This window comes from Ochotona curzoniae, unplaced genomic scaffold, assembly GCF_017591425.1.
Source record: "Ochotona curzoniae isolate NIBS_2020 unplaced genomic scaffold, NIBS_Ocur_1.0 contig_430, whole genome shotgun sequence".
NCBI lineage: Eukaryota > Metazoa > Chordata > Mammalia > Lagomorpha > Ochotonidae > Ochotona > Ochotona curzoniae.
This window is the reverse complement of record NW_024466219.1, coordinates 23,177,456-23,200,163: the sequence shown is the minus strand read 5'-3', so window position 1 is coordinate 23,200,163 and position 22,708 is coordinate 23,177,456. Positions and strand designations below refer to the sequence as shown.

General features: G+C 37.5%; 1 protein-coding gene across 1 annotated transcript in view; it reads left to right on the top strand.

Annotated features, from left to right (window-relative positions):
• USH2A (usherin) overlaps positions 1 to 22,708 on the top strand; it is a 617,249-nt gene that overhangs the window by 443,507 nt on the left and 151,034 nt on the right. Inside the window, exons 47-49 of the mRNA XM_040985311.1 lie at positions 3,224 to 3,422; positions 5,974 to 6,142; positions 19,277 to 19,498. Coding sequence (XP_040841245.1) covers positions 3,224 to 3,422; positions 5,974 to 6,142; positions 19,277 to 19,498 — 590 coding nt within the window. The remainder of the gene's footprint in view (positions 1 to 3,223; positions 3,423 to 5,973; positions 6,143 to 19,276; positions 19,499 to 22,708) is intronic.

Sequence of the window (22,708 nt, the reverse complement as noted above, 5' to 3'; positions counted from 1 at the left end):
CCTCTTCTACCTATCAAGTTAGCAAATAATTTTTTTCAAAATAAGAATAAAAGAATGTTCCTTCTAATTTACTCTCACACCTCAAAGCAGTGGGACCATTAATTCAATTAATAAGGGTACACAGTTCTGAGGTGTCCTTCATTTTCAAATCAGCCCCCAAAAGAATTTTCACTGTTCCTACGGCAAGACCTATTGAGAGAGCTGTAGGTGTTGAACCTACGGCTCTTCCTTGGTCATTTAATCATGTAATTCTAATTTTTAAGAGCAAATTCACTCATTTGGCATGAAGGATTTAAGTAACCTCTCTTCACAATTGTGTTTTACACAGACAGACGTCTCAGTGACATGATGTTGAACATTCTGTTATTTTACACTTGAGTCCAACAGCCTTTGTGGATCTCACACATTTGAGTGTCATTTAAGTGTAACCTTTTCTGTAGTTGATTATGCAATGAATTCAAAAGAGGAATCTACAGAATAAGGAATTAACTCTGAGAGTTGGATAAAGACTTTTAGAAAAATAATCTTAACTATATGAAGCTATTCTTTCACAGGTGATATTAATTTTCTGTCCACAGTCTTATTACTGAAAGTATTATGTTTGTACCCTAAGAAAAATAATTTTTGCTAGTCTATTAAAATGTCAAGGTTTATCTTGACTACTGCTTTTTAATGTAAATATTTGGGGTTAATTGAATTCCTAATATGTGATGTCAGTTGGAATTCTGATAGGGTGCAGTACTGAAAAATATATTTCTCCTTAAAATAAAAATGTCATTTAACATAAAGTTAGAAAAGTGGTCAATACAAATTATTTTGAAGGTTTTTTTTTAAGTATAAGGACAATACTCATATGTGCTTACTTTACCCCAAAGTATCTATAGGAATGTTCTATATGTAAAAAGCATTCTATAATTCTGCAACTATTTGTGATTGATTCTGTTTGATGGCTACAAATTCTAGAATTATGAAAAAAATTAATTCATTTGGATGTCCGAGTTCCACTCATATTTTGAAACAATAAAAATGTAGCAATCAGTTCTACAATCACTTCATGTCTTGCAGATCAGTTTTTTCTTGCCATGTTGTCACTGCAAGAATATTGTCACACTCAAATCTTTATAAGACCTTATTTAAAAGTTTACCCATTATCTATTTGCAGAGATTATTATGAAAATACTAGATAGTGGGGCCAGGCGCAGTAGCCTAGTGGCTAAAGTCCTCACCTTGCACATGCTGGGATCCCATATGGGCAATGGTTCTAATCCCAGCAGTCCCTTTTCCCATCCAGCTCCCTGCTTGTGGCCTGAGAAAGCAGTCTAGGATGACCCAAGGCCTTGGGACCCTGCACCCGTGTGGGGACCTGGAAGAGGCTATGGCTCCTGGCTTCAGATCTGCTCACCTCCAGCCATTCAGCCACTTGAGAAGTGAATCAACAGATGAAAGATCTTCCACTCTGTCTCTCCTCCCACCTGATTATCTGACTTTCCAGTCAAAAATAGATAAAAAATACTAGATGATACAAACATGTGATCAAGGCAAGAGGTTTCTGACAAAGAGACCTACATGCAGAATTAAAGTTTGCTAACATTAGTATGAAAAGTAAAACACCTTGTGTAGCATCGCCCCTCTGTGCATAAAGTTGAGTTCTCATCCAATACAGCATGCAAAATGCAAATGAATCACTGAACGGGTAGCAAAGCTTTGGTCCAAAGCTAGATCCTCAATGTATATATCAGTCTCTCCCCCTTCAGAAAGTATCCCCTCCCAAACCACACACACACACACACACACACACACACACACACACACTTTTGGCATTGGAATGAAATTGGGGGCTTAACTTTTTAAAATTCAAACAGTGTATTTAAGAATATAATATTAAAGTATTTGTTATAGGGATTTCCAGTTCCTATATTTTTAATCACAAAACATATCTGACCATGTTAGTTAATAAAAACAGTTGAAGAAATGCATCTAAGCTAACTCAAAACTTAAGACATATTGAAATAAAATACATAGCATAAAAGTTGATAACGTTAAAGAGTTTATCAATGTGGGCATTTATTTTGGCACCTAGTAACAAAACCCCCCAGCAGACGCTTAAATTCTAGAGGTTAAGGGTTTATCGACAGTGAATCAGCAATATCAAATACCATGGTGCCATCCTTGTGATGGTCCCTACTTCCTTTCTCAAATGACTGTAAGATTACTGCTGAAGTTATAGACATGTTCAGCAGAAGAAAAAGGGAGAAAGTGACAGCTGTCAAGAAAGCAAAACACCCCTAGGATCAGTTATGGAAATCCCCTAGCCGTCTTCCAGTTGCGTCTCTTTGAGAAGCCATCACTAGTTCCCATCACTGATGCTAGCTGAGATAAGACAAAGGGAAAGGTAGTTACAGGTAGGGATTAAATTTGCATACATTCTTATTTTCACCCTATCTATGAATTCATGTTATTTACGTCTTGTTCTTCATTACCATGATTCCTCCTTCTTATCACTGAAACTCATATGTTATTCCCATCAGTTCCCGAAAGCTACAGCCGTTTCTGGTGGATTCTAAAACAGAGTAGTTATATCTAGGACTGAACTACACCTGTGGCAGAAATATCTTATGATATATACAAATCTGCGTGTGTTAACACATGCATGTGCGCACAGGTGATGTCACAAATTTCCTTGAAAATGTACAGTATCTTTTAATTTCATGTTTCAAAAACTCTTGGAAACACCTTTGTAGTTGTCGGTATCTAGGTTACTTTATTTGTTGAGAGGCTGTGAGAGAGAGAGAGAGAGAGAGAGAGAGAGAGAGAGAGAGAAAGCTCACATCAGTAGTCTGATCCACAGTGTGCACACATAGCCTAGGTTCAGCTGGCCTAAAGGTGATGGCCAAGAACCCCATCCAGGTCTCCCGTGTGGAGGGTAGAACCCAATTACCTGAGTCATCCCTCCTGTTTCCCGGGGTTCACACTAGCAGGAACCTGGAGTCAGGAGCCACAGCAGTTTCCCATGAGGCACAACCGTGTGGAATCCAGGCATCTTAACCAGTCATGTAACTGCTCAGCTAATTGCTGGCCTCTATTGGTCACTCTCTAGTCAAGAATTTGTTGATGAAATAAGCCTGGCAGATTTGGAAGATTAATTTGAAAGTAGGTGAGGCTGATAATAGAAACGTGAAATTTTTCTCCTTTTCAAAAGTTTTGATTATTTTCTCTGCTGCAGATCCCTTCAGATTGACTGGATGTCTCCAGGGACACCCAATGGCATTATTCTTGGATATGATATCTTACGAAAAGCATGGTATCCATGCTCCCAAACGCAGAAGTTAATGGAGAAGCGCAGCACAGAGCTATGCGAAGCAGTAGAATGCCGGAAACATGAGAATATCTGTGGACCCATTTGCTATTCTCCTGAATCTAAGGTAAATTGTCTTGAAGTTGGTTAGAAAAACAATGTTTCTGTTACTAACCATTCAATAAGACAGCTTGCTTCTTATAGCCCGGTGTTTCATGTTGTATTTCTACTCCAATTTCATGAAGATGCCATGGAGAAAAAAAAAAAAAGGATGCTTTAAAATTTCTATCAACATAAGCAGTTTAGCCATTATATCATTTATTATATTCATTGAAAATATGTTTATTAGAATAATAAAGAACCTCTCAAAATTGCAATTGATTAAGTGACTTGAAATTTTCTTTACAAAAAATCCATTTAGCTACAAATAGGTGTTTGTTTATGTGACACTGATGAGTAACTGTGAATTACACCTTCGTCAGAAATATTTTAGAATTATGGTCATTTGTAGATTAATGTTCATATTAGTTGCTCTTTAGGAATCAGATCAATAATGGAGTGAGACAGGAGTCTGTAAATGGCTTTTATTGACTGCACAAGAAATTCTTAGTTTGAAGGTAGGATTTCATACAATGAAATAATGTTGCTATTTGTCAACCACATGCATTCAATGACTAAGCTACTTTTAAAAGCATAAAATTGGCTACAAAAGAATACTGCAATTAAGAATGTGAGTTATTAAGAGAATATAGATCAAAATACAAATTACTATGCTAGTGTTTCAGCATAGTGTACAGCATAGCGTACAGCATAGCGTTACAGCTAGCATAGTCATTTGTATTTTCCTAGATGGCAACTAACAGTTGAAAGACATGGGAACAACAATTAGTAACAATACCATTTTGGACACTAAATCTCCAAAATTACCATATCCCCAAGTTTTATGTTATTCTATGACTTTAAACATGTACTGTATAAGAAATAATCGTTTTGTTTTTGTTTTTACCTTTTTTGTTATTATTGTCATATTATTTGTTGATATAGTTCCATAGGCCCCAAGATTACCCCTACCCCGACCTCTAACCTGCCTACACACACACACACACACACACACACACTCACTGAGTTGTCCCATATCATTACAACAGCATACTTCCTCAAAAGCAATCATAAGTCCATTGTTGTGGGCATGAACAATGACAGAGAGTCCAGCATTCTAATGTCAGGACATATCTAACAATTTCCCTGGGAGTCCAACCTCAATCCAGAAATAAAGATGCACACTGCACTGCATCCTCACATCTGGACATGTCAGTCTCCTCTACACAGTCACTATAAATCCCCTAAGGGAAAAGCCACAAAACAAAATCATCAACAGGAAGAAAATCAGAAATTTACAGTGCTGTGAAATTAAACAACATGCCACTGGATATGACAGCATCCATTTCACAGTTATAGTACATCCCCTTAAATGAAAATCTATAAAGCAAAATCAGCAATAGGTTCTTGAGTCCCTGGAAGAAACTCCTACCTCCTGTAACTGGATCACTCAGCTCAGGGAATTGGAGCCATCTGGAGAGTGAAGCAACTGTCCTTCCCTCTCTCTCTAACTCTGCCTTTCAAATGGATACATAAATTTAAATAAAGAAAAAGGAGGAGTAGGAGATTGGGAAGTGGAAGGAGGAAGAGAAATCACAACGGTAGAATGATGTGAAAAGTCAACTTTTTGGTACTTTTAGATGACTCTTGAAAACGAAATGAGATGCTAAGTTGATGGTGCCGCTGTGTTCAGCCTGATTCAAGTACTGGTCGATACTGAAAGTGTCCATGAGCAAGAAACAAAAAATAGAATAAAACAAAAACTCTTAAATACAAACTCACTTTGTTTGCCACAGGAGGCATCTATTTAACTATTGTAATATCCCAAATATAGGTTTTAAGTCTTTGTTTCAGCAACTATTTAATGTTTGATTTGTTGTATATATAGCATGTGTCAGTTTCCCAGCCCTCAAGTGAGCATAACAAATAATTATTTGATTATTCATGCATGTGATTTCTTCCATAGCTGCTGGAGAAACACAGAGTTAAAAGGGCTTTTCAAAATTAATTTCCATATAAATTTCTTTTTTAATGTAGTGATCTTGATATATATATATATATACACACACACATGAATATATATATATATACACATACAACTGTAAATGTTGGATATTGAGATTGCTCTGTCTGAAGATTGAGTTCATAAATAAGTGATAAAAGAAAATGCAATTTATTTAAAGAAATAAAGAAGGATCAATGGAAGTCAGTTCCTGTAAATGTAGTATTTTCAAATTAAACAATCATTAAAATAAAAGCATACATATGAAAGAAATTGTTCATTTACAATTCTAAACATTGTTATTGGAAGGACTGACAGTCAAAAGATAATTCATATTTATAGAATATTATAACAGGCAACACAAAGCATAGCTAAAGGCCAAAATATGAAGCTACAGTATATCAAATAGCTTATAGTATTTGATGCTGAGAAATCTGTTCTGTCAAATCTATATAACTTGAGTAATATGATCTCAAAACAAGACATTCTAAGAAAATAATTATTTTTCATTGGGATGAGGTGACATAATACTCCTAATTCAACTTCTATTACTTTAAAACTGTTTTCAAATTTTCAGGTGTGTTGTAACGGCGTCCTGTATGACCTCCAGCCTGGATACCGCTGCTGTGAAGAAAAGTATGTCCCATTTATTCTCAACTCGACTGGAGTTTGCTGTGGTGGTCGCATTCAAGAAGCACAGCCAGATCATCACTGCTGCTCTGGGTATTACGTTAGAATCCAACCAGGTGAGGGATGTTTCCACGTGTGGGCAACAATTTGGGGGAAACTGGATAGGTAGTACATGACCCAGGTCAGTGAACTGCAACAGGTGTCTTTCCAAGAACAACTGGGCCATGCACATCTAGCCGGTGGACTCCATCTCGTACCATTTCTTTCAGTGCTGTTGAAATATAACTAGCTATAAGCAAAGATATGTATGACAAAGGACTTGCGATATCTGTTACACAAGGGGAAATATCTGGAGAACTTGTTAATTGCCTTTATTTTTTCTTTTATTCACATGGAGAAATATTTTCACCATCAAATCTGTGAATTGGTACAGGAAGCAGTTCTCAACTTCCTCTCTATTGCCAACTGTAAGCTTGTTGCTCCTGGATGAAGTCTAACCAGAAATTCCATTTGCCTTAGAGTTGCAGCCTACTGCCATCTCCTCCCACATGCCATCTCCTCCCACAGCTGTTCCACAGACACGGAAGGGAAGGATGCAGCAACGGGAAGCCAGCAGAGATTGTCCCTTCCCCTTGGTCCTCCTTTATTTTACTCAGTCTGTTTAGCCATGCTTATCTAAATTCTAACTACGCATACTAAGATCCAGTAAATGTATTTGAGAATAGCCATAACAATGACTGGCGTTTATAAAGTACCAATAGTCTGGCTGAGCTCACTGAGACTTGACATATAACTAATAGTTTTCACAACACAGGGAAAATGGTGTTTTTTCTGCAGGATCAACAACATATATCCAGATGCAAAGAGGTGCCAAAGGGTAGGAGTATCTGCCCAAACGGTGCTTTTTTGAGTACTCTATTGTCTCTTTAAATTGAATATGAAAAAAATGTGTTCATAAATTTTTTTGCTTGCTTTTTAAAAACTATTGTATTTACTCAAAACCGTTACAGGCAGAGAAGGAGAGACAGAAAGAGAGAAAAAAATCTTCCATCTGCTGATTTACTTCCCAAATTGCTACAATGGCTAGGCCTAAGCCTGGAACTCCCTTAGCGTCTCCGATGTGGGTGGCAGGGACGCAAGCACTCAGTCTGTTTTCTGCTGCTTTCCTATGGGTGTGAGCGGGGAATGGGATCTGAACTGGAGTGACCAGGACTTATCCTGATGTCCCCATAGGACACTAGTGTTGCCTAACCTCCAGTGTCACAACAATATTCCCCACAAATTTGGTTTTTTGTTTTATTTTGTTGTGTTGTTATTTTGAGGACCGTTCCACCTATACTTAAACATTTTTTTTAATTACTATCACTGTCAGTTACTTTTTAGCGTGGAAAAGTCATTAAAAATACAGGCATATTTTCTAAGATCTAATTTTAATCCTAACTTCTTCTTTAATGCGCCAACAATGGATACAAAAGGGAGAAAAAGGTGCTAGGTGTTTGGGGAGCCTAATAAAGTTATCCTAAACATCTAATTAATTAGGAATTAATTATTCCATGTAAGTAACCATGTCCATTCAATGTATGCAAAATGAGAAATCATCTAGCCCAAGTGTTTCTCTTCAAAATGTTTCAGCAAAATGAAGATATAGTGATACATTGCAAGTATAGTTAAGAACTAGTGCCATTTTCCCTTACAACTCATTTTTACACTAGAGTCTCCAATAGAAAATAGATTCAGAATTCAGTAATTCCTAATTGGTCAGATATTCCCACTGAGAAAATGTGATCAAACACGTGTAGTCTGTTTTTATCAAAAAGAAGTCACTGAATTGTGCAAATGACACAGCTAGCTGCACGATGTTCTGAACCTTAGCTCAGGAAGTCCTCCACTTTTCCAATAGGTGAAATTCTATTGGCCAGTATTAGCCAAAAGGCTTTTGCTTAGGAAATTACAGATCTGGACAAGTAAATTGTATGTCCAGGGTAACAGGTAACTACTGCTTACATGTAATCCTCTAGATCAACAGAAGCCCACCTGGTCCTCAAAACATTCCCTGAAGAACACCATTTCCGGTCAGACACAGGTCATGAGCTGCACGGGCCATGGAGCAGCTTGGAAACAAGCTGAACACACACCTCTCAGCCTTAGTTTCAGTCTGTATGAGTCTTCAGTCCTACCTCGTGCTTCTTGGGGTTTAAGCCTGCCAGCAGGCTCCAAGGTCACGAAGGTAAGGCAACGGTGTTCTTCCGCCCTAAGAACCACCTAGACAAGCTGGTGGGAAATGTCTGCTTTATTACGCACAAGTTGCAAATTTTAACGGTTTAGGAAGGGGAGGGCAAAGGGGAGTCTCCCGACAAACCCCCAGCCCCCGCCCACCTCCCACCAGACACTGTGATTGGCTGTGCAATATGTCTGTCTTCCCTGACCTTGCAATCATGTCAGGGGTCATGTTCCACGTGTATTCCACTTGACCTGCTAAGTCATGTCGGAGGTCATGCCCCACATGAAGAACTAGAAGCCATGCCTCAGGTCGTAAGCAGGTAAGCTCTAAGCCACGCCCAGCAGGTAGCAAGCAGGGGCCTAAAGGTGATTACCCACACCTGTTCACGAAGCCCAGGAATAAAGCAATAGCACCCAAGCTCCCAGCTCTACATTTTGCAAAAAAAATAAACCTATTTTGCTCTACCACCCCCATCACAGTAATTGGCATTCTGCAGTTCAGGCTAGTCAGTCCAGGTTTGGCAAGTCTATAGCAGCACCTCCTATCAGTTCGGAAGTTATTCCGCAACCAAAATATGTTCTTAGAAGTAATAATTTTATAGAAAAACATTCACTTTTTAAAAACATAGGTCACAGTGTCAACAACAAAATACAAAGTCTTTACTCTCCAAGTAACTTACATTTCCAGAGTTTCCTGTATGGTTCATATAATGTTTTTGCCTGCAAATGTTTACTTTAAAAATTATAGAGAGAGGGTACAGCACAGTGACCTAGTGGCTAAAGGCCTTATCGTACGTGCTGCAGGATCCCATATGGGCGCCAGTTCGTATTCCAGCTGCTCCACTTCCCATCCAGCTCCCTGCCTGTGGCCTGGGACAGTAGTAGAGTGCAGACCAAACCCTTGGGACCCTGTACCTCGGAGACCTGGAAGAAGCTCCTGGCTCCTGGTTTCAGATTAGTTCAGCTCTTGCCTTTTTGGCCATTTGGGGAGTTAACCAGTGAATGGAAGACCTTTGTATCTGCTCTCTGCAAATCTGACTTTCCAATAAAAAAAATAAATCTTTGCAAACAAAATTAAAAAAATTACAGATAAAGTGGGTGTTTCCTGTTGATCCATTTTTTACCAGTGCTTCCTACTGGTAAACCATAAAGGTTCAGCTGTTCTGAAAGTCTAACACACTAGTAAATAAAATAATTTTTTATTTACACATTTTTAAAATATTTAACTTTAGGTTTTGCAACAAATTCTTAAAGTTCTGAAAAAGTATTTCTGTCTTTTAACATTAATGAGAAATTCTTGCTTGAATGACTCATGACTATTAAATTCAGGAGATTTGATTGTCATTTCTACGATCCTAACCTAAAGAGTCTGAGAACTCAGAAAATACCTGCTTCAACTTCAAAATGAAATTTAAAATTATTCCCTCAAAATGAAATAAGCCAGGGACATCCATAAGTCATTTATTGACATTTGGGTAAGCAGTCTTTTAAACTCTTCATTGGTAGCCACACAAAGTCTCCAAAATATTCATGGGAATGCATCTTTTGAAAAAACTGTGCTCAAATTTCAACATTTTCCCCAGCAAAAGTAAGGTTCTATTTTTCCACCTACTTTGTGAAGTTTCCTCACATAGATGCTCACTCAGACCTAAAGCATTGTAATATAGGAAACTGTAGCGCACGCTTCCCATTTGAATTATTTTTAAGTAGCTCATTTTTCATGGTATGAGGACACTTGTACCATGACTGTCAAGAGAGAAAATACGCAGTCTCATGGAACAATCACATAGAGTGTTTTGCTCTAGTTGTTGATCTCAGTGTACCAAAATGAAGAGATAATCTTGTGATCTCTGTCCTCAGCCCTGGGTTAGCTAGTGTAAGACTGTTCACATGGTGCAACAAAGCACAGTGCCTTCAGCGCATCTTGTGTTTCTGTGCAGTTACAATCCCCTTAGCAGTCTGCCTGTTCAGAGCTGAGATGCCTATAGGAATTTTGATACTTATGGAAGAGTCTGAATATTGGTTATTAATATTTACCTCAGTTTGTCCGAGTAACTTTCTGTATAACACTCCAAAACAGACAAGAGCAGAGACAAGACTGCCCACCCTACCCTTTTAGAAATATGCTAATGACTTTGCTAGATGTTAATGCGGGTCATTCTTGAATAAGAATGACAATTAACTGTTAGACTGCTTGGTAGCTTTTAGAGAGAAAACATTTTCAAGCCAGACTTAAAATGGATTCATTTTGAGAGGTTAATGAGAAGGTGACTGATCCTTGTATTTTCTGTCTAATCGCTCTTTTTCTTTGAGGCAAAAAAAAAAGTGTTTTTATTTCTGATATAATCCACATCTCTTCTGCTGAAACCCCTTCTTTTGTCGGTTACTGAATAAGATTCGGGAGTACTCAACTGTGTAACCAATTAACATTTGTTTTACTCCAAAGAAACTAAAAAAATGATTGACTTCTCAGGATATATGTATATATATGTATATATACACACACATGCATACTTTTTTCTTCTAATTTCACTTTAAGAGATGTTTAATTAATGGATGCTGCCCTGTATAATATAATATGACCCATTATATTACAGTTTACAATGAAAAACACCGTATTATCTGGTGAAAAGGGCTAAGGAATGTTCCAACTACATCTCAGACTAACTAGGAGAATTGTTTTGCCCCGCTGAATGGAGAAAACCTAGAACCTAGTGTTCATAGTAAACTTTTTCCTACTTTTTGGCCTCTAGTAGCATTAACATGAGAATGTCACTAAATTCCCCTTAAAGATACCAGTGCAGGATCCCTTAAAAGACAGTGGAATAGGGACCTGCAATGTGACGTCAGTGAAGTCACTGCAGTGCTGGCATCCCAAAAGGGTGAACTTTTTAGTTCTTGATGCTCCAGTTCTAATTCAGCTCCCCATTTTTATACCTGGAAAAAAAAAATCAATGGATGATTCAATTACCTGCGCTTCTGCACCTGTGTGGGAGAACTGGAAGAAGCCCCTGGTTCCTGGGTTCAGACGGGCCCAGATTCTGGCCAAATCCAGCCCTGCTCTGGCTGTTGAGAACGTGTGGAGAAAGAACCAGTGGATGGATCATCTCTCTGTCTGTCTGTCACACTGCCACACACAAAGAAATAACTGTCAAGAGTGAGCTGTGCAAATAAAAGAGAGACTGAGTGGCAGATAGGAAAGAGAAAGAACTCACACAGCACCTGTAGCTGTGATCTGTGGTGGAAGAATGAGTCACAGTTTCTCACACTCTTTGGCCTCTGCTGGTGTGAAGCTACTTGGGAATTACAAATGGCATCACCATGAATCTTACATGGAGCTCATTTTTCATATGTTCATTGCATTCCCCATTCAAGTGCATTCAACAGAGGCAGAGTATTTGGATTGACAAGGAGGGAAGGATTACATGGTGGCAGGGGATGGCTTGCAGGTACTTTCAGCTCAGCAGATCTATCTAGATGCATCATTAGGTTGTACAAAGTCCTATAAACACGACTGTTTTTAGTAGCTCTGTTCATGAATGCCTAAACCTGGAAATCTCTTGAATGTCACCAATAAGCAAATGGATCAATTGCTGTACAAGAGTACTACCGAACAGTACGAAAGACAAAACGCTGATCAATGTTCAAAAGCTATTATCCTTACCAGACTTCCTTTATGGGTCAGACTGCCCCCTTTCTCTGTTTGCCCCTAATGCCTGAAACTCAGATATCTCTCATCATGTCTCCCCATTCTTTTCCTGCAAGCTTCACCATCTTGAACTTTAACGATGGGTCTAATCATGTATTTTTTGCAATTCTGGCTTTCTTTGGAGGAAAGCACATTAACACTATGCTGGCTTGAATGCAAGCCTTTCTAATGGCTCAGGCCCCTGATTGGGGAGTTAGAGTTAAGCATTTCCCTTGATTTCTTAGTTGGACAAGTTGCAATAATCTTTGTCTCTGCAAAATACTGTGACAGCATGCTCAAGATTTTGGTCTTTGGATGAAGACCGAAAGACAGATCCATGTTGGCTTGATATCATTATGCCAAGTGGAAAAAAAAAGATCTCAAAAAGCTATGAATTGCAGAGGTATCTTTTAAATGACATTCTTAAAAAAGGCAAGTACTGGCTAGAAAGAGAAAATCAGACATTGTCCAGGGTAATGGGTGAAAAGAATGTATGCCTATAAAAGTTAGCATGAGGGCATTTGTGGGGTAATGAAACTCTTGTATCCTGATTATATGAATATTCTTGAGTTAAAATTCTTAAACTTGTGTACTCAGGAAACACCAATTTTATTCAATGATATTCCTTTAAATGAGATTAAGAGAGTGCCTTAGAATTCTATTTCAGTTTTTCAAATAAGGAAAATGGGACATCAGAACCTGGCCAAACCAGCCAGATAATTAAGATTAAAATTATTGTGACTAAATACAAGGATCATCCATTAGAGATATTGTGTTATATAATAATGTTGTGACTTTGTATTTTAGTATATTTTTCTGATATGTTGGGTAACATGGAAACATAGTACATCTTCATTAAAATTACAGTGAAAATCTTATTTTATAAAAGAACAACCAAAAAGACTTTTGTCATAAACTAGAACCCATATTTAAGGTAACAGGGTATTTTGGTTATGTGTAGGAAGATAAAATAGAAAACAGTTTATGATGGTATACCCTGGTATCAATTAGTCAACAACTTTATCCATCCTTTGTTGTGATAACAGCACAGTGCAGACAAGGTAATTATAAACAACAGAAGCTTATCTGACTCACTGTTGAAGAGCAAAATACAACCTCTGATAAGGGTCTTCAGGCTGCTTTATCCTAGAAAGCGGAAGAGAGTAGATCAGGGAAAGGGGAAACTAGGGTTAACTCTTGCCTTTTATCAGGTTTCAGTCCTCCTACAACTAAGCCATTCCCATGCCAAGGTCCAGCCACGTGCTGTAGGTCTCACATGTGAGCCCTGCCACCATGTCTCACATCTCAAACCATCACAGAGATACAAGCCTTCAGCTTTTGCAACTACATAGAAATGTCTTTTGTTTGTAATAAGGACAGTCACAAATAGATCGGAGCGGCTACACTCGCAGAGAAATGTTCATCTGTCAAAGTTTGACCTGTTTTTTTCTTTAAAATTCTAACTTTGCTAGCTGAGACAGAACAAGGGTTCTCTCTATGTCTGTTTTTCTTAAAATATTGATTGCTTTCCACTGTAAGGACAAGACAGAGAAATATCCTTATTCTGGCTTTATCTAACTGCTTAATCTAAAAAGCTGATAATTTGGTCTGAATTAAAAGCTATTTATTCATTAGAAAGAGATGCAGAAAGAGGGGAGGAGACTGAGATCTCAGATCTGGTAGTTTACACCCCAGATGACTACCAGAGCCAAGCCTAGAACAGCAGGAAGGCAGGATCCAGGAATTCCATCCTGGTCTTCCCCTTGATGACAAAGTCCTAGGTATTCAAGTCATCCTCCATTGTCTTCTCAGGTACGTTAACCAAAAGCTGCTTCTAAGCAGAAAAACATGACTTGAATTGGCACTCCAGTGTGAGATATTATTGCTCTATGCAGTGGTTTAAGCTGCTGTGCCACCGCACCAACTCTTTTTTGTAAGCTCTTGTGATTCAGACAGGGGCAATCTGCTATAATATCTTCCGTTATCTGGGTAGTTATTATACCCTTTTTACCTTTATTGAGACCTGAGCACTCCTGGCAAGTCATATTTAAATAGTGTCTGGACAAAGCACAGACTTATGCTTCTCCTGTGTATGGGACTAGACTTTTTAGTACTGTAAAATACGCATAACAGAAACTTCGCCATTTCAGTCATTTTTAAATGCATAGTTAATGGCTTTGGCTATATTTGCATTGCTATGCAACCATCACTACTTTCCATCTTCAGAATTCTTTTATCTTCCCTTATTTAAAATTCTGTACCTATTAAGCAATAATTCCCCCAGGAACCCCTGCCCTCACACCCATTTCACTTTCTGATTCTGCAAATTAGATTTTTCCAAATTACTTATAAAATTGGAATATTGAGATATTTGCCTTTTTGATTGACTTCTTCCACTCAGCATAATATTTTCAAAGTTCCTCAGTGATGCACGGTGCATCAGTATTTCATTTCCTTACGAGGCTAAATAATATCCCATTGTGTGCATATACCACATTTTCTTTATCTGTTGTCAGTGGATGCTTCTTTTCAATTGCTAAAAAGATTTAGCTGGTAACTTAGGTGTACAAATGTCTGTTCAAGTCACTGATTCTAATTTTTTCTTAAAGATTTATTTATTTATTTAAATGACAGAGTGACACAGAAAAAGGGAGGCAGGGAGAGAGAGAGGGAGAAAGAGAGAGTTATTCCACACTCTGCTTCACTCCCAAAAGGCTGCAATACCCAGGACAGGGACAAACCTAAGTCAGCAGCCACAGAGTCTGTGCAGGTCCCCCAGGAGGATAGACTGCTATGGTTCCATGGACCATTATGTACTTCTTCTCAGTAGTATTAATAGATCCAGAAAACTGGAACACTAGTGAAGCATATCTAGGACTTGAAGCAACCTTCTAATGTGGGATGTTGGTATGTAAAGGAGCATTTTAACCCGGGATACCACAAGACCTATCCCAGCCACTGCAGCATAAATTCAGAAACAGATTGGCTGTGACATATGATAGTTCTGTGTGGGTTTTTGTTTGTTTTTGAGGCACTTCCACTTACTCTTCCATAACGTGTGTATTTTTATATTTCAGCAACAGTGTATGGAATTCCATATGTTTCCATGTCTTTACTAACACATTGTGTCTTTAATTATGTCTATCTAAATAAATGTGAAGTTGTATCTCATTGCAGATTTGATTTGTATTTCCATAATTCTCAGTAAGACTGGGCATACTTTCATGATTCTGATGACAATCTGTATTCCGTTGTGTGTTTTTTTTTTATATATAAAAATCACTCTAGTCATTTGCCTATTTTTCCTTTTTTTTTTTCAAATTTATTGATTTAGTTTGGGTTTTATGTAGGGTCTGAGATCCCTCCACACCAAATTCCTGGTCCCCGACTGATTTTCCCCATATTGTTACAACAGTATAGTCCTTCATAACAAGTTGGAATTCCATCAGTTTGTATTTTAGGTGTGCCCCGACAGTGCTGTTACAGGCAATGTCAGAAAGTCTAGCATCCCATTGTCTAGATAAGTCCAAAAGTTTGAGCGGGAGTCCATCTTTGATTTGGAAGTAAGGATGCATATTGCACTATATCTTCACATCCGGATATAGTAGTTTCTATTACTCCATCACTATACATTTCCTTAAATGATAGGCCACAAAATAAGGTCAACAACAAATATGAGGTTAAAACAAAAACAAAAAAGGAAAAAAAAAATACAGCACTATAGAGTCAAAAAAATGCGCCACTGAATAACCAACTCAAGGGTGATGGAAAGAAAACACAAAAGCCTAATTTGCATGATGATTTCATTATATTAGAAAGAGCATATGGTATTTCAGAACTCTACTAACAACACCTGCTGGCGTGGATGTGGGGACAAAGCTGTCCTTCTTCACTGCTGGTGGGAGTGCAGGCTAGTACAACCACTATGGAAATCAGCATGGAGAGTGCTTAGAGAATTGTAAACAAACCTGCTGTAAGACCCAGCTATCCTGCCCCTAGGAAAATAAAAACTGCATATGAGAAGGGGATCTGTAATCCTATCTTTACGGCAGCACAGTCTACAATAGCAAAGACGTGGAAATAATCCAGATCTGCATCCACATAGGAGTGATTAAAACAACTGTGGTACATTTACTCCATGGAATATTACTAAGCCATTAAAAAGGAATAAAATCATACCATTTGCAGCTAGATGGTCCCAACTAGAGATTGTTGTGCTTAGTGACATAAGTCAATCCCAAGAGGACAAATGTCTATTTTTCAGAGTTTTAAAAATTATTGTTGAGAAAATTCCTGTGTTATAATTGTTTTTGAAAAGGTTTATTTCTTTGTTAGGGCTGGCACAGTGGCACAGCACTCTAAACCTCCACACCCCTTGTGAGTGCCTGCATCCCATACGGGTGCTGGTGCATGTCTCAGCTACTCAATTTCCTCTCCAGCTCCCTGTCACAGCCTGGCAAGACAGTGTAGGATGGCCCAAGTCCTTGGGCTTCTTAACCTTCATGGGACACCCAGAAGAATCTCCTGGATCCTAGCTTTGGATTGGCTCAGTTCTGACCTTTGAGGCCATCTGGGGATTGAAGAAGCAGCTGGAAGACCTCTCTCTCTCTCTGTTTCTCCTTCTCTCTTCATAAAATTTGCCTTTTAAATAAAAATAAAATATATTTTAAAAATTTATTTATTTGTAAGAGTTGCAGCCGAGAAGAGACAGAGAGATGCCTTCCACCTACTAGATCACCCATCAGATGACTATAACAGCCAGGGCTGAGCCAGGCTGAAACAAGGAGCCAGGTGCTTCATCCGAGTTGACCACTTGAGTGGCAGGCGTCCAGACATTTAGGCCACCTTCTGCTACTTTCCCAGGCACATGAGCAGGAAACTGGACCAAAGTGGAGTAAGCCAGAACACGGACAATGCCCATGTGGGATGATGGGATTGTAGTAGCAACTTAACATGCTATGTCATAATGTTTGCCCTGAACATTCTTTGTATATTATGAGCAATGATCTTTAGTCAGAAATGTGACTTCCCAGTGTTTTCTGTCATCACATGTCTTTTCACTCTGCTAATAATGTTCTTTGATACTTGGATATACAAAAGTCTTACATTTTGAAGTGCAATTCATCTGTTATTCTTGTGATTATGTCATATCAGTTTTTGTTTAATCAGGAGGTCTAAGATTTCCTTCATTCTTTTTCAATAGTATGTGCTTATTTGGGATCCTCTGAAGTTTTGCGTGAATTTTACAACTTTCCCCCAATTCTTCAAAGTATGTTATGAGCTTGGCAGAGATTTCACTGATTTCACAGATCATTTTGGGTAGCGTCTTGGTTAAGCTCATTTTTAGTATTTTATTTTTTGATGCTATTATAAACTGAATTACTTCCCTAACTTTATTTTCAGGTGAATAATTCTTAGTATGTAGAGCCACACTTGGTTTTTATGTTGAATTTTATGTTGCAACTTTGCTAAATTATGTTATTCATTTTAACAGGGTTTTGTGAATATCAGTGTTTTTCATGTACGATACCATGTTAATTAGAACACTAATACTTTCACTTATTCATTTTCAACATGGAGAATTTTAAATGGTTTTGTTGCATAATTGCTCTAGTTATATCATGCAATATTATGTTGAATTTAAGTAGTGAAAGTTGGTGAACTTTTCTTGCTCCTGATATTGAAATAAAGCTTTCACTGCTAATCATTATGCTATTGGTTCTGATTTTTTTCCTATACATTCTTTATTACTTCTGGACCATCTACTTATTTTGCTTTTATAATGAAAATGATTACATTTCTCAAGTGCTTTTCCATGAAACTGAAATGATCCGGCTTCTTCTTTATATCCCCTTTGTTAACATGGTATAATACATTGGATTTCATATATCAACTCAGTTTTGCATTCTAAGAATAAATCCTGTGTGGTTCTGTGGTGTATTCCCTCTAGTATGCTATTAACTTCAGTTTGCTAATTTTTTAAAAGAATTTGGAGCAGATTGGACATTGATATATGGTTCTCCTTATTTTTAGTGATTTGTTTATTTTTTTATTTTTGGTTTTGTGTTTTTTTGATGTCACCATCAGAATAGCCCTTGTCTCGGACATTGAATTAGGAAGCATACCTTAAAAGTGTCTGAGAGTGGTTGTCAGCTTCTCTTTAAATGTTTGATGAAATTGGTCATCTAGACCAGTGCTTTACTTCATGGAGTGATTGTTGATTAATGATCTAATCTATTAGTTGTAAGTCTATTAAAATTTTCTATTTTGGAATAACTCAGTAAGTTGAATATCTTCATAATTTGACTAATTCATCTCATGGGATGGATTTTTGATCAATGAATTTGGTCAGGGAGTCTTGGGGATAGCTGTTAAGAATTCTTGTCTTATTTTAATATACTTTATATTTATCCTTAGTTAAATATTGCCTAGTGCTTTTAAGATTTATGTACTTATTCTAGAGGCAGGGTTATAAAGAAGAGGTAGAGGGGAAGAGACAGGGAGAGAGAATCCAACCCCTATCCACAGAGTCACTCCCCAGATTGTCACAGCTGGGACAGTTCAAAGCCAGGATGCTAAAATTCTATTTGGATCTCCCAGTGGGTGACAAAGGCCCAGATACTTCAGTCATCTTCCACTGCTTTTCCACATGCAATACTAGAGAGCTAGATTAGAAATGTAGCCAATGGGATGTAAACCAACACTTACATAGGAAGTCGGTGGTGCAGGTGACAACTTGACCCACTGCGCTGCTACAGCAGCCCCCATCCAGCATTTTTCATATCACTTTTGTAAGCATTTATTGCCAAGTTGTAAGATAACCACACTTCCCACAGAGCCAAATGAAATATAATATTGTTATCTTCTTTTGCTAAATTGATCTCATTTAAAGCATTTTGTTTTGTTAAATACATGTAGTTTAAAGAATTATAACCATAAGCCATATAAACTTACTGATATTGGCTTCTGAATCCATCATACTTTTAAAAATTACACTAAATAGCAGTATATTTCTCAGCATTTTTTTCATGTCTGCTACATAATCCACAATCCTTGTTACCAGATTTAATGTAGTTGATGTAGTCATTTATTAAAGGAAAGAATGTAGGTAGCCTAGTTTTGTTTTTTTAAAATGGCATGTATGAATAAACATGACCTTATATCTTGAACACAACAGTTTTGGGTTGTACTGAGATTTTGCCACTCCAACATGACAATATTCTGTTGTGTTAACTCTGTTAATCAGTTGGTATCTGTAGCACGATTGGAATGCACATCAGTTGTGAATTGCAGCATATTTTAAAAATTTCTTGCAGTGATTGTTATTGTCATGGTTTGACAGGTGAGGTGTGTTGTCCAGATGAAGAGCACACACGGGTTTCCGTGGGCATCGGCGACTCCTGCTGTGGCCGAATGCCATATTCCACCTCAGGCAACCAGATTTGCTGTGCTGGGCAGCTGCATGACGGCCATGGCCAGCAGTGCTGCGGTGGACAGATGGTGAGCAGAGACTTGGAGTGCTGTGGTGGAGATGCGGACGGGGTGCCGTACTGGCGCCTTCCAGGTAAGGGGCCCTGCCTTCCCATGCTGGATAGACAATGAGATGGTGATAAGTCTGCACTAGAAATAAAAAAGTCAGTAATTAAAGTTTACAGTAATTATATCCAACACGACTGGAAATACATTGTGTAACAAATCAAAATGTAAGCACGCAGATTTTGTCTGCACCTGATGCATTTTATACTGGATCAAAATATTTTCACGCAAAAGCTATCATATTGCACAGTTGTAATGATGATGTTGCATTGCAGTTCTTCTGTTCACTTAGTCTTGCGATCATTTGTAGCTATGAAACTAACACTAATATTTGTAGCAACCATTATCCTTGAATACTTGCAATCAACAGGTACTACATGTGGTATTTTATGTTATTACCCCAATGAATCTTTACAATAGTCTTACAAGGTAGATACTGTTATTATTCACACTTTTAAAAATGAGGAAAATTAAGCACAAGATTATAAATCTAAGAAAGAAAAGTGTAAATTCTCAGTAATGCAAAAATGTCATCAACATTGTGTAATCCACGCTATCTACCACCCTTCTCCAGGCGTGTTTAGCGTAGGCCTTGACAACTTCTTTATATAACAGTGCTGTTGTTTCATAAGTGAGAACAGCAAGACAGTTAAGCATGTCTTCTTATGTGATTAACCAAAATAGTTTTTAATCATTTAAGGTTTGGAAAAGTATTTAAGTTTCACAATGTGTCATTGTAATGTTATGTAAATGTGTAGAATCGTTGTCAAATTTGGAAAGCTCTCTTCTGAGGATCTGTCAGGATTTCAGAGAATATTAATTTTTCTTAAAATGATTTACAAAATTTTGGCGTAAGTATTTGCTGAGCTGACATTAGTATTCTGTGCTTTGTGGAGATTTTTTATTACTAATTTTGAACTGTGCGTTATCCTTGAAGTCACTATTTTGTATATGAGTCAGAAAGCATTATAATGATTCTCAATGTATTTGTGAATTACCTTTCTTCATAATATAAATTATAAAATGTTCAGATTATATATTATTACTTAATTATATGTCTATCCTTTTCTTTTAATAATCTATCCACTGAGTATGTTATCAAGATTATTCTGTTTCACTCTTCTTTTGTCTCATATTACATTAACTTCTCTGTACATATTTCCTCCTTTCCACTTCCCTTTATAAGCTCTGCATTAGGAATCTATAATTTCTAGGATTTTTAATCTTTCCAAACTGCAGCTGAAGTGGCTTATTCAAGCTGTAACATTTATAGGCAGGCGACTGAACCATATAGCTATAGATACTGGATCCAAATTAAGTATTTCCCAGGTTGAAATTTTCTTTAGTTACATTTTAAAAATGGCCATTTTCACTCCCCTTTAATGAATATGAGGGCCCATAAGACAAAAGCATGTTAAAGATGTAAGGGTAAGTAGCCTTTGCAAATTTTAGTTAAAGATTATACCTCTACCACTTGTGTAATAATACATGATCAGCTGACTTGGTAAGGGCACACTTGAGCAGCAAACCCTGAAGCATAAGCTTCATTTGCTTTTATGTAAATCTATCCTCCAGCCACCACGTGTGGGAATAGCAGTTCTTCAAACATGATGATAACACATAATAATATTTTGATAGAGAGGGACTGTGAATTCTCTGTCTTTCCGTAATTTATTCTATTTTAAGAAGCCATCAAAGGGTTGTATATGATACAATCACAGTTATTAGAGTTATTATAGTATTATTAATAAGCACCTAGACTCTTAGCACTGTGACTATTTCTATATCAGTAAGTCATGTTAAATTAAGTTGTATACAATTCATTTTCAGCCATTTCAAGTTGGGAAAGACTGAATTCCTTCTTTGAGTCAAGCAAAAACCCCTTTATTTCTAGGTTCTTTTTTTTGCCTTTGGAAAACTGATAGGTATGTTTCAGAGATATTTATAAACTACCCATCTAAATTCACACTGAACTTACGCATTCTCAAGTCCTAAACAAAACCCAATGGTGTACATTTAGAAGAAGATTATAATATGTACACTATGAAATATTTATTGATCTCATGACATTTTATTGATTCTCTCCCACCTGGGTCAATAGATTGTCTGGTGTTCAATAGTTGTAGGTTTCTATTAGGATTTTTTTCAGTCTAGGAATTTAAGAAATAGCTCCAATAGGGAGTACGAAGAGAGATTATTTGGTCAGGTATGACAAGCAAGCCAGGCAAAAAAGAAGCACATAGACAACAAAAACCAAACCTTGGTAGTGGATGATGCATTGTATCAGACTGAGCCTTGGAATCCAGTATGAATACACAGTTACTTGAGAAATTTCCCTGTGGGTTCTGATCTTGAGATGTTAGTGTGTTAGTCAGCTTTTCACTGCTTTAACTAAACACTGGATATGAACTTGGGGAAGAGAAAGGCTGATATCAGTTTATAGCTTGGAACTACACATCACGGGCTGAGCGTTTCTGTTAATCTTCATTTGATGGATGCAGAGGAATGATCGCATAGTGACACAGGAAGCTGAGAAAAGAGCTATGCTCAACTCAACTTAAATAACCAACTCTCTTGGCAAGAACTGGTTTCTGAGGTCAAGTTCCCAGTGAATGAAGCCATGCCTCAGAACCTCAGATGGTGTAATTAGGTAAAGTATTCACCCTGAATACAGTCAGCCCCTGATGTAGGATTGCAGAGTTTATACTTCTGTTAGCAATGTTGGAATAAGAATTTGGAGCTTTTCAGAATGGACTGTTTTATAAGTGACAAAGACATGTTTTGAATCCAGGGGTGGAGTGTTATACATTGAACAGAATTTAGCTCCCCAAACTCATGCGGATGTTTTAATAGTTTCTGAGGTAACTGCAGGTTGGGTCCATTCCCATCACCAAAAGGGTAAAAGTGCATGGAATAACGTGTGTGAAGAGTTTTGTCTTTGTTAGCTTTATAAATACCAAACATTGCTATTACTAAGATTCCATTGACTAAAAGTCAGTTACCTGTTGCCCACCAGGATAGCTGCATGATTTGTTTAGGGATATCTTGCGTATGTGGACAAGGAGGAATTCTAACTCCATTTCCATGGCTGTAAAGTCTATGTTCTTATCCTCTGGCAGTATCCTGATACATGAACAAGCGTTGAGTGATCCAAAACTCAAACCAAATCAATGTTCATTATATATTGTGAGTATGCTCCATATAGCATATCATAACAATGCAAAGATCTGGGGAAGGC